This window comes from Mustela erminea, chromosome 1 (assembly GCF_009829155.1).
Source record: "Mustela erminea isolate mMusErm1 chromosome 1, mMusErm1.Pri, whole genome shotgun sequence".
NCBI classification, from domain to species: domain Eukaryota; kingdom Metazoa; phylum Chordata; class Mammalia; order Carnivora; family Mustelidae; genus Mustela; species Mustela erminea.
The window spans coordinates 62,230,428-62,244,012 of NC_045614.1; the positions used below are offsets into that span (position 1 = coordinate 62,230,428).

The window sequence follows — 13,585 nt, forward strand, 5'->3', positions numbered from 1 at the left end:
GAGATACCATTTTGGAAATAATGAGCTTATAGAGGATACTTGGAGCCATGAAATCTGATGAGATCACCAAGAGAGTGAGCCTAGATGAAAAACAGAAGAGGGCCAAGGTCACTACCACCTTAAAGGTGAGGGGAGAAGGGAAGAAACCAGCAAAGGGGATGAGCAGGAGCCACCAGAAAGTAAGAGGGAAATGTAGATCCTGGAAGCCATGTAAGGAAGGTGTTCTGTGAATCAAGATGAAGCTAAGAATGGGCTGTGAATATGAACCAGATTGAATGTTCCAGCTTGTCCAGAAGCCTTCTCCTTGTGTGGCATCGCACTTCATGGAAGGCTCATTTGCTGCAGGTTTGGCCTTCCATTTGGTGTCCCTTTCTGTTCTTAAGTCTACCAGTCATGGTTTATACCGATTAGTTGAAATGTTGCCACTTTGTGTCATCTCACAGATTGTAAGTTTTGTCTGGTTGTTTAACTCTCCAGCTACTCTGAGAGCAGAGCCCCTGACTCAGTGGTGTACTGGGGCTGACTTGTTTTGGTGCCTCAGCAGCAGGTTGTGCATGTTCCTTTTCAGCTCTGCATCCAGTGATGTTGTGTAGTTTAGCTTGAAGCCAGCATGCTGAGAGGACTCTGTGGAGGAAGAAAAGGGATCTGCACTACAAAATTCAGCAAAGAAGTCTGTAAATGCTATAGATGGGACTTTCCCTGCACACACGCTCCTCCCCCACAAAGAAAGCATTTTTTTTTCTTTAAAGGACTTATTTATTTTAGAGAGAGAGAGAGAAAGAGAGAGAGAGAGAAAGAGAGAGAGAGCGCTGTTGGGGGGGCAGAAGGAGCAGCGGGTTAGAGAGAGAGAATCCCAAGCAGACTCCGTGCTGAGTGCAGAGCCTGACATAGGGCTTGATCTCATGACCCTGAGATCATAACCTGAGCAGAAATCAAGAGTCGGATGCTTACTGACTGCACCACCCCGGCACCCCCAGAAAGCTGATTTTAAACATTTACCATTGTACCACAAGGTTATGTCTTTCTTATGTTGTAACTTGGTAGCTTAGCAGTGTGCCATGGACACAATAGGTGCTTAGTAAATATTTCTTGAATTAAAAAATAAGGAGGAGTCAAGATGGCGGAGAAGTAGCAGGCTGAGACTGCTTCAGCTAGCCGGAGATCAGCTAGATAGCTTATCTAAGGATTGCAAACACCTGAAAATCCATCGGCAGATCGAAGAGAAGAACAGCAATTCTGGAAACAGAAAAACAACCACTTTCTGAAAGGTAGGACCGGCGGAGAAGTGAATCCAAAGCGACGGGAAGATAGACCCCGGGGGGAGGGGCCGGCTCCCGGCAAGCGGCGGAGCAACGGCGCACAAAATCAGGACTTTTAAAAGTCTGTTCCGCTGAGGGACATCGCTCCAGAGGCTAAACCGGGGCGAAGCCCACGCGGAGTCAGCGTGGCCTCAGGTCCCGCAGGGTCACAGAAGGATCGGGGGTGTCTGAGTGTCACGGAGCTTGCGGGTATTGGAACGGGAAAGCCGGCTGCAGAGACAGAGCCGACAGTAAGCTCACAGCTCGGTGTGACCTTGAACTGGTCGCAGGCTCGGAGAGCTCGGAGCGCGGCCGGAGGTCAGGCAGACGGGAGTAACTGGGCGCTGTTCTCTGAGGGCGCACTGAGGAGTGCGGCCCTGGGCTCTCGGCTCCTCCAGGCCGGAGACCAGGAGGCCGCCATTTGTATTCCCGTCCTCCGGAACTCTACGGAAAGCGCTCAGGGAACAAAAGCTCCTGAAAGCAAACCCCAGCGGATTACTCACCCCGGCCCCGGGTAAGGGCGGTGTAATTCCGCCTGGGGCAAAGACACTTGAGAATCACTACAACAGGCCCCTCCCCCAGAAGATCAACAAGAAATCCAGCCGAGACCAAGTTCACCTACCAAGGAGTGCGGTTTCAATACCAAGGAGAGCAGCAGAATTCCAGAGGAGGAGAAAGCCAAGCACGGAACTCATGGCTTTTTCCCTGTGATTTTTTTTTAGTCTTGCAGTTAATTTAATTTTTTTTTCATTTTCATTTTTTTTTTTTTCTCGCCTTCGGGTAAATTTTTTTTTTTTTTAAACTGTTACCTTTTTCTTTTTTAACGATTTTTTACTAGTTTATCTAATATATATATTTTTTCTTTTTTACATTTTTCTTAGGTGTTTTCCTTTTTTTTTTAAATTCTTTTCTTTTCTTTTTTTTTTTTCTTTTTTCTTTTTTTTTTCTTTCTTCCTTTTTGAACCTCTTTTTATCCCCTTTAACCCCCCTCACGATTTTGGATCTCTTCTAATTTGGTTAAAGCATTTTTTCCTGGGGTTGTTGCCACCCTTTTAGTATTTTACTTGCCCCTTCATATACTCTTAACTGGACAAAATGACAAGACGGAAAAATTCAACACAAAAAAAAGAACAAGAGGCAGTACCGAAGGCTAGGGACCTAATCAATACAGACATTGGTAATATGTCAGATCTAGAGTTCAGAATGACAATTCTCAAGGTTCTAGCCGGGCTCGAAAAAGGCATGGAAGATATTAGAGAAACCCTCTCGAGAGATATAAAAGCCCTTTCTGGAGAAATAAAAGAACTAAAATCTAACCAAGTTGAAATAAAAAAAGCTATTAATGAAGTGCAATCAAAAATGGAGGCTCTCACTGCTAGGATAAATGAGGCAGAAGAAAGAATTAGTGATATAGAAGACCAAATGACAGAGAATAAAGAAGCTGAGCAAAAGAGGGACAAACAGCTACTGGACCACGAGGGGAGAATTCGAGAGATAAGTGACACCATAAGACGAAACAACATTAGAATAATTGGGATTCCAGAAGAAGAAGAAAGAGAGAGGGGAGCAGAAGGTATACTGGAGAGAATTATTGGGGAGAATTTCCCCAATATGGCAAAGGGAACGAGCATCAAAATTCAGGAGGTTCAGAGAACGCCCCTCAAAATCAATAGGAATAGGCCCACACCCCGTCACCTAATAGTAAAATTTACAAGTCTCAGTGACAAAGAGAAAATCCTGAAAGCAGCCCGGGAAAAGAAGTCTGTAACATACAATGGTAAAAATATTAGATTGGCAGCTGACTTATCCACAGGGACATGGCAGGCCAGAAAGAGCTGGCATGATATTTTCAGAGCACTAAACGAGAAAAACATGCAGCCAAGAATACTATATCCAGCTAGGCTATCATTGAAAATAGAAGGAGAGATTAAAAGCTTCCAGGACAAACAAAAACTGAAAGAATTTGCAAATACCAAACCAGCTCTACAGGAAATATTGAAAGGGGTCCTCTAAGCAAAGAGAGAGCCTACAAGTGGTAGATCAGAAAGGAACAGAGACCATATACAGTAACAGTCAACTTACAGGCAATACAATGGCACTAAATTCATATCTTTCAATAGTTACCCTGAATGTTAATGGGCTAAATGCCCCTGTCAAAAGACACAGGGTATCAGAATGGATAAAAAAACAAAACCCATCTATATGTTGCCTCCAAGAAACTCATTTTAAGCCCGAAGACACCTCCAGATTTAAAGTGAGGGGGTGGAAAAGAATTTACCATGCTAATGGACATCAGAAGAAAGCAGGAGTGGCAATCCTTATATCAGATCAATTAGATTTTAAGCCAAAGACTATAATAAGAGATGAGGAAGGACACTATATCATACTCAAAGGGTCTGTCCAACAAGAAGATTTAACAATTTTAAATATCTATGCCCCCAACGTGGGAGCAGCCAACTATATAAACCAATTAATAACAAAATCAAAGAAACACATCCACAATAATACAATAATAGTAGGGGACTTTAACACTCCCCTCACTGAAATGGACAGATCATCCAAGCAAAAGATCAGCAAGGAAATAAAGGCCTTAAACGACACACTGGACCAGATGGACATCACAGATATATTCAGAATATTTCATCCCAAAGCAACAGAATACACATTCTTCTCTAGTGCACATGGAACATTCTCCAGAATAGATCACATCCTCGGTCCTAAATCAGGACTCAACCGGTATCAAAAGATTGGGATCATTCCCTGCATATTTTCAGACCACAATGCTCTAAAGCTAGAACTCAACCACAAAAGGAAGTTTGGAAAGAACCCAAATACATGGAGACTAAACAGCATCCTTCTAAAGAATGAATGGGTCAACCGGGAAATTAAAGAAGAATTGAAAAAAATCATGGAAACAAATGATAATGAAAATACAACGGTTCAAAATCTGTGGGACACAACAAAGGCAGTCCTGAGAGGAAAATATATAGCGGTACAAGCCTTTCTCAAGAAACAAGAAAGGTCTCAGGTACACAACCTAACCCTACACCTAAAGGAGCTGGAGAAAGAACAAGAAAGAAACCCTAAGCCCAGCAGGAGAAGAGAAATCATAAAGATCAGAGCAGAAATCAATGAAATAGAAACCAAAAAAACAATAGAACAAATCAACGAAACTAGGAGCTGGTTCTTTGAAAGAATTAATAAAATTGATAAACCCCTGGCCCGACTTATCAAAAAGAAAAGAGAAAGGACCCAAATAAATAAAATCATGAATGAAAGAGGAGAGATCACAACTAACACCAAAGAAATACAAACTATTATAAGAACATACTATGAGCAACTCTACGCCAATAAATTTGACAATCTGGAAGAAATGGATGCATTCCTAGAAACATATAAACTACCACAACTGAACCAGGAAGAAATAGAAAGCCTGAACAGACCCATAACCAGTAAGGAGATTGAAACAGTCATTAAAAATCTCCAAACAAACAAAAGCCCAGGGCCAGACGGCTTCCCGGGGGAATTCTACCAAACATTTAAAGAAGAACTAATTCCTATTCTCCTGAAACTGTTCCAAAAAATAGAAATGGAAGGAAAACTTCCAAACTCATTTTATGAGGCCAGCATCACCTTGATCCCAAAACCAGACAAGGATCCCATCAAAAAAGAGAGCTATAGACCAATATCCTTGATGAACACAGATGCAAAAATTCTCACCAAAATACTAGCCAATAGGATTCAACAGTACATTAAAAGGATTATTCACCACGATCAAGGGGGATTTATTCCAGGGCTGCAAGGTTGGTTCAACATCCGCAAATCAGTCAATGTGATACAACACATCAATAAAAGAAAGAACAAGAACCATATGATACTCTCAATAGATGCTGAAAAAGCATTTGACAAAGTACAGCATCCCTTCCTGATCAAAACTCTTCAAAGTGTAGGGATAGAGGGCACATACCTCAATATCATCAAAGCCATCTATGAAAAACCCACCGCAAATATCATTCTCAATGGAGAAAAACTGAAAGCTTTTCCGCTAAGGTCAGGAACACGGCAGGGATGTCCATTATCACCACTGCTATTCAACATAGTACTAGAGGTCCTAGCCTCATCAATCAGACAACAAAAGGAAATTAAAGGCATCCAAATCGGCAAAGAAGAAGTCAAATTATCACTCTTCGCAGATGATATGATACTATATGTGGAAAACCCAAAAGACTCCACTCCAAAACTGCTAGAACTTATACAGGAATTCAGTAAAGTGTCAGGATATAAAATCAATGCACAGAAATCAGTTGCATTTCTCTACACCAACAGCAAGACAGAAGAAAGAGAAATTAAGGAGTCAATCCCATTTACAATTGCACCCAAAACCATAAGATACCTAGGAATAAACCTAACCAAAGAGACACAGAATCTATACTCAGAAAACTATAAAGTACTCATGAAAGAAATTGAGGAAGACACAAAGAAATGGAAAAATGTTCCATGCTCCTGGATTGGAAGAATAAATATTGTGAAAATGTCTATGCTACCTAAAGCAATCTACACATTTAATGCAATTCCTATCAAAGTACCATCCATCTTTTTCAAAGAAATGGAACAAATAATCCTAAAATTTATATGGAACCAGAAAAGACCTCGAATAGCCAAAGGGATATTGAAAAAGAAAGCCAACGTTGGTGGCATCACAATTCCGGACTTCAAGCTCTATTACAAAGCTGTCGTCATCAAGACAGCATGGTACTGGCACAAAAACAGACACATAGATCAATGGAACAGAATAGAGAGCCCAGAAATAGACCCTCAACTCTATGGTCAACTAATCTTCGACAAAGCAGGAAAGAATGTCCAATGGCAAAAAGACAGCCTCTTCAATAAATGGTGCTGGGAAAATTGGACAGCCACATGCAGAAAAATGAAATTGGACCATTTCCTTACACCACACACAAAAATAGCCTCAAAATGGATGAAGGACCTCAATGTGCGAAAGGAATCCATCAAAATCCTTGAGGAGAACACAGGCAGCAACCTCTTTGACCTCAACCGCAGCAACATCTTCCTAGGAACAACGCAAAAGGCAAGGGAAGCAAGGGCAAAAATGAACTATTGGGATTTCATCAAGATCAAAAGCTTTTGCACAGCAAAGGAAACAGTTAACAAAATCAAAAGACAACTGACAGAATGGGAGAAGATATTTGCAAATGACATATCAGATAAAGGACTAGTGTCCAGAATCTATAAAGAACTTAGCAAACTCAACACCCAAAGAACAAATAATCCAATCAAGAAATGGGCAGAGGACATGAACAGACATTTCTGCAAAGAAGACATCCAGATGGCCAACAGACACATGAAAAAGTGCTCCATATCACTCGGCATCAGGGAAATACAAATCAAAACCACAATGAGATATCACCTCACACCAGTCAGAATGGCTAAAATAAACAAGTCAGGAAATGACAGATGCTGGCGAGGATGCAGAGAAAGGGGAACCCTCCTACACTGTTGGTGGGAATGCAAGCTGGTGCAGCCACTCTGGAAAACAGCATGGAGGTTCCTCAAAATGTTGAAAATAGAACTGCCCTATGACCCAGCAATTGCACTATTGGGTATTTACCCTAAGGATACAAACGTAGTGATCCAAAGGGGCACATGCACCCGAATGTTTATAGCAGCAATGTCCACAATAGCCAAACTATGGAAAGAACCTAGATGTCCATCAACAGATGAATGGATCAAGAAGATGTGGTATATATACACAATGGAATACTATGCAGCCATCAAAAGAAATGAAATCTTTCCATTTGCGACAACATGGATGGAACTAGAGCGTATCATGCTTAGCGAAATAAGTCAAGCAGAGAAAGACAACTATCATATGATCTCCCTGATATGAGGAAGTGGTGATGCAACATGGGGGCTTAAGTGGGTAGGAGAAGAATAAATGAAACAAGATGGGATTGGGAGGGAGACAAACCATAAGTGACTTTTAATCTCACAAAACAAACTGAGGGTTGCTGGGGGGAGGGGGTTTGGGAGAAGGGGGTGGGATTATGGACATTGGGGAGGGTATGTGCTTTGGTGAGTGCTGTGAAGTGTGTAAACCTGGTGATTCACAGACCTGTACCCCTGGGGATAGAGTATTATGCCTCCATCAGAAAGGATGAATACCCAACTTTTGTAGCAACATGGACGGGACTGGAAGAGATTATGCTGAGTGAAATAAGTCAAGCAGAGAGAGTCAATTATCATATGGTTTCACTTATTTGTGGAGCATAACAAATAGCATGGAGGACATGGGGACTTAGAGTGGAGAAGGGAGTTGGGGGAAATTGGAAGGGGAGGTGAACCATGAGAGACTATGGACTCTGAAAAACAATCTGAGGGTTTTGAAGGGACGGGGGATGGGAGGTTGGGGTACCAGGTGGTGGGTATTATAGAGGGCACGGATTGCATGGAGCACGGGGTGTGGTGCAAAAATAATGAATACTGTTATGCTGGAAATTAAAAAAAAAAAATAAAAGAAAAAAAAAACACTAAACCTAAAATAAAATGTTGATTAAAAAAAATGTTAAAAAAAAATAATAATAATAAAAAAATAAAACTATTTTAGGGCACCTGGGTGGCTCAGTGGGTTAAAGCCTCTGCCTTCGGCTCAGGTCATGATCTCAGGGTCCTGGGATCGAGCCCCGCATCGGGCTCTCTGCTCAGTAGGGAGCCTGCTTCCCCCTCTCTCTCTGTCTGCCTCTCTGCCTACTTGTGATCTCTCTCTGTCAAATAAATGAATAAAATTAAAAAAAAAAATAAAATAAAATAAAACTATTTTAAATAATAATATGAGTTTTTCCCCCCCAGAATATTCTCATTTTCTTGTTCCAGACAAAGATCCTCCTTCTAGCTCCCTGCCCCCCAATTTAGCACTGTCTTATGGCACCTTGCATACCTTGTAGTAGGTAGTGACTACTGAATGTTAAATACAGGTCTGTCTCCTCTAGGGGAGCCTCCTTTTGGTCTTGGTGCTACATGGAATCCCCAGCTGTGAGGTGTCTGCACAAGTGTAATCAAGTTGTCTGTATGATATGTTTCTACTCAGAGTCTTCTCACTAACTCTTCAGAGCAACCCTGTGGCAGACACCAGGCAGGATGGAAAGGCTGAGCTAGACTGGTGGACTACTCAGTGCCATGCAGCTTCTCAGGCAGAGTTGGAACCAGAACCCATGGCATCAGAATCCTCAGCTAGGCCAGTTTCTGATTCTAGCCTGCAGCTGGGTGACGTTTGAGGCCCTCGCTGTTCCCTCCCTGCCCCTCCCGTGTGTCTGCTGTGTGTGTGAGTGGGCACTTGTCCCCACACTGGTCTTTCTCCTCCCCAGGTCTGAAGGTCATTGTTGGGGCCTTGCTGCGCTCTGTGAAGAAGCTTGTTGATGTGATGATTCTGACTCTCTTTTGCCTCAGCATCTTCGCCCTGGTAGGTCAGCAGCTCTTCAAGGGAAGTCTGAACCAGAGATGTATCCATAAGGACTGTGAGAATATCAGTAACCTTGATGGTAAATATTCCACCTTTCACACCTTGGTCTGTGCACGGTTTACTTTTATTGTCATCGCTCATACTGTCTATAGATCTGCATTACAGAGTCTCTTAGGAGCAAGGATGACTTCATCCATCCAGAGTTCTCATGTGGGCACATGTGTTTCTTAGAGAACTGCTTTGTTCTTTGGGTTTCCATGGAGAAGGCAAAGCCTGCAGCCACAGCCACATAAGTGATATCAGCTCCTATCCCTTCCCCTGTGGATCTGCGCAATTCTTTGTCATGTTTTGCAGAAGTCTTCAGAGTGCCTGGATTTGTCCAGCAACTTCCCAGCCCTCCTCCTTGGGTATTTTCTCCAATAATATCACTTTTTTCTGCTGCATCCTCTCCATACTGAGGTCAATTTCATGTGTCCTGGATCTCATGTGGCTAACCTCTCTCTCTCCATGATTGTCTTGGTTTATGCACTTCTCATGGGCTGAGTCTGTGTCCAACTTCCCCCGGGCATGATCTCGGGTTCAGTTTTATGCACTGAGAGGCCTCAGGGGCATGGTGGTGTCACTGCTTCCTCCTCCTCCTCCTTCTACCTTCCTCCTTACCCTCCTTTTCTCTTGCTCCTTGCTCAGGGCTTAAGCTCTGGTTCCTCTCTGGCCATCCACTTTGATCATTTCTGAGGATTCCAAACCATTTGTTTCAACCAAATCTGGCATATTTGCTATTCTTTTTCCCTTCAGGTTTTTTTTTTTATCTGAATTTATGATTCTTTCCTTCTCAGAAAATTGTTTTGAAAAGAAAACTTCCTCTGAATTCAGAATGTGTGGTACCTGGATGGGTAACAGGTAAGAAGTTCATATCTCCATTTTTATCCCAAGTACAGCAAAAAAGTGGTGGACCTTTTTTGGGGTAATGTGGCAGACAGTCTTCATCTAATGACTTTTGGAGCAGTGATGGCAGTAGGCAAACAGTACTGATTAGGCAAACAGTATTTAGGCAAGTTTACACATGCATTATTAAGTTATTAATAATTCATTATTATAAGTGTTAATAATAAAATCAATCAATTTAAAAATCAATAAATTAATTTAAAAATTAATAATAAAATGATATACTTAATTATAATTAATATTTTAATAATTATTTCCAAGTGTTTAGAGCAGCTTTCTCCCCAAGTCATGTTGAATTTATAACTGAAGAAATCTACTGAAAATGTGATCATTTGTTGATCACCACTGCCTCTAATTTCATATACAGTTGTATATGTGTGTTCATACACGTTCACCCCAGAGGTTCATAGCTCTCTGGCCCTTTAGGGACACTCTTTTTTCTTCCAGAGTATCAGTGCTCTCTGTGGCGAGAAATTCATTTCAGAGTGATTTAATGAGTACATTTCAAATCAAGATAATATGCAAGTCACTCTGATAAAATAGGCTAAAAATTTGTTCCTCAATAACAAATATGTATCAAAGGCTGAGAGCATGTCAAACCCTGTGCTAGGCCCAAAGAATGCAAATATGAACTAGAGATCACTTCTCTCTTGAATCTGGCATCTCACAGGAAGGAGAGAAAGTGTGTTTTACTCCTTGAAAGTGTGATGAATGTTTTAAGAGAGACATATAGGTACTGAGAGAAATTGAACAGAGGGTATAACCCTGTCTGTAAAATGAGGGAAGTGTCTTCTAATGCTACCTGGGATAGTCATAGGTTTATATTTGGTCAAACTCACAAGACATCATAGGGTTTAGTGTAATACAAGGACTACTGAATTCTCTAAAATGATCCTCGGCAGACACACTGCCTCCACGGTGCTTTCATTTAATGAGGAGACCAACAGCTGTTATATACAGTGCTTCCTTGACTCCATACAGGGCAGGTACGGTTACTGTAGGCAAAATCCAAGGTGGGGTGGGCCACTTGGACACATAGACACGGCAGCCTTGGCTTTCAACTGGTCCTTATTGTGTCCTCATCTCTCTAAGCTTGTGTAATAATCATAGCTCTCTAATCTATGTGTAGTCCCAAAGCTCAGAAGTTGTATAGAAGATGAACTCCTAGAAAATGACCTTCTGCATTGATCATAACATGGTGGTTTTCAAGGAGATGACAGGTCTAAGGTCATAGGTCACCTTCATAGGCAGCTCTCTGTCTGTCTAGGGCCTAGGCCTGGTTTTCAGCCTTTACTCTCTGCCTCCTTCCCTAAGAGCCACAGTGTGGTGACTGGTGACCACAGTGTGGATCTAAAGCATAAGTAGGGAGTTCTGGTAGGTGAGGAGATAGAATGAACAATTTCAGTCCCTAGAATAGAAAGGGGGAAGACTCTGGGCATGAGGCCATGAGATCAGAGGGAGTAAGAAGCCCAGCAGCTTGTTAGGCAGAGAGGAAGTTTACAAGAACTAACTCTGCAAGACCTGGTAGCCCATCAGTGCCAAATATTTTGACATTGATCACAAAGGAAACAAGACCTGAGCAGATTATAGTTGTTTATAAAAGTCACTGTGGCTGCTACATGGAGAATGGATGCATAGAGTGGATGAGACAGCCACTTAGGAGACTAGGTTGATACAGATGAAAATCACAAAACAGTGCAGTGGAGATGATGAGAAATGGATGGATGAATTCCAAACACATTTAGGAGACAGTAAGAACAATATTGTGAATTGAAGAAGGGGGTTAGATGTATACTGTGCACAAGTGCATGTATGGGAGGGTGGTGGGGTGTTTTGAGGGGAGAAAACTGTTCGAGATGTTTCTGTTGCTTCTGGGGTGAGTTACTGGTGATGTCTTTGCCAAGATGGAAATGCTGGAGGAGAGCTTTAATCACATGTGTATGTTGATAGGAAGGATATCCAGACAAGGGGATATTGGGCAAAATAAGCTAATACTTTGAATGGTGACCAGGAAGTAAGATAAATTAAGTATGTTAGGTTCAGCCCCAGTAGGTTCCTTAAAGATAAGGGCACTGGGATTTCAAGGGTTTCCCTGAGGTCTGGTGGGAAAGAGGACACAATGGATGTCTTCCTTCTGAATCACCCTAATGCAAAGCCTACCACTCACTGAGGGCTATGTTGCCCACTAAGCAAATTCCCAATCAACTTGTCAGGACCTCTGATTAAATGCTACTGAATAGCCCAGGCTCACCAGATAGCTGAAGGAAGTCTTTGGCATAAAGGGGACTGAGATAAAGAAATAGGGAAAATGAATGTTGTCATAGTTTAGGCAGCTAATACAAAATACTGTAGACAGGGTGACTTATAAACAACAGAAATTTCTTTCTTCACAGTTCCTGAGGTTGGATGTCCAAGATCAGGGCACCAGTTTGGTTGGGTTCTAATGAGGGTCCTCTTCTGGGCTGTAGGTGGTAGTCTTCTCTGTTGTGTCCTCAAATGGCAGAAAGTGAGCTCTGTGGGGTCTCTTTTATGAGGGTGTGACTCCTATCATGAGGGCTCCACCCTCCCGCCCTAATCACCACCCACCCCACCTCCCAACAGCATCACACTGGAGATTAAGATTGCGATGCAAGAATTTCAGAAGAATCTGAACATTCGGGCTCTAAAAGCTGTGGACAAAATAACAGTTCAGAGAGAGAACTCAAAAGGACTTTTAAAACTTTAAATAGGGTCTTCAGTAAACTTAAGAGACATATTGTATACATAAAAATAAAAATAGCTCATTATGAAAAAGGAACAACTGTTCCTTTTCACTAAGTCACTAAGCAAGACTGATTTTTTTTTTTTTTTTGGTAACATGATTACAAAAAATCAGTACTAGAATTAAAAGATCAAGTAGAGGAAATAGTCCAGAAAGTAGCAACAAAAGAGACAGAAAATTATGAGAATAAATATCAAACCAGAAGTTCCAACTTTTGACTAAATAGAAATTCCTGAAATAGGGCACAGAAAAAAACAAAAGGGAGAAAATTAGCAATACGGAGAATTTTCCTGAGCTTGAGGATGCAAGTCCCTCACCATCCCATAAAGTGCCCAACATAATGAGTGAAGAAAGCCCCTGCCAAGTACCTGATTGTGGCCTTTCAGGGAAAAGATTCTAAAACCAAAGAGAAAAAGGTCACCCACAAAGGAACAAAAATCAAAATGGCATCAGAATTCTCAATAGCATCACAGGATAATAACTGCACAGTTCCTTCATATTTCTAAGGAAAAAATATTTTCAAACCAGATTTCTACTTCTAGCCAATCAATCAATCAGCTCTGAAGGTAGAATAAAGATATACTCATATATGCAAAGATCACCCCATCTTCTTAAGAAGCCATTTGAGATTTGTTCCAGAAAAATGAGATAGTAAAACTTGGAAAAAGCAACACACAAAAACAAAGGAAAAAAAGTATCCAACCCCAGAAAACATAGACTCAGGCCACAGTATTTCCTTGGGAGGAGGAATATAAGTAGTGATGAAGTGGGATGGGAGGTTGAGGAGCTAACCCTCATCTTAGCAGGAACTTAATCACCAAGGACTAAAGTTGGTATATATCAGAATAAATGTTATCTTTAAAGATATGGACATAAGAGAGTTACAAGTTGTTGACTTTGCAGTAAGTAAATGATGGTTAAAGAATGATGGAATGGTTTTCATTGGTGCCACATGATTTTTAAACCACATGCATGTATTACTTTGATCAAAATAGTATATTTATCAAAAATGAGGAAAGTACCTACCCTTTTATTATCTGAGAAATGCGTTTAATGATGTGTGCTTTGGCGATGTGGGTGAAGACTTATGGGCAAGCGATAAAG

At 41.5% G+C, this 13,585-nt stretch overlaps 1 protein-coding gene across 5 annotated transcripts in view; it reads left to right on the forward strand.

The window, feature by feature from the left end:
- Positions 1–13,585, forward strand: part of SCN11A (sodium voltage-gated channel alpha subunit 11) — a 111,963-nt gene that overhangs the window by 37,486 nt on the left and 60,892 nt on the right. For all 5 annotated transcript variants that reach the window (XM_032350823.1, XM_032351099.1, XM_032351190.1 and 2 more), the window contains 2 exons: positions 8,681–8,854; positions 9,612–9,675. In XM_032350823.1, coding sequence (XP_032206714.1) covers positions 8,681–8,854; positions 9,612–9,675 — 238 coding nt within the window. The remainder of the gene's footprint in view (positions 1–8,680; positions 8,855–9,611; positions 9,676–13,585) is intronic.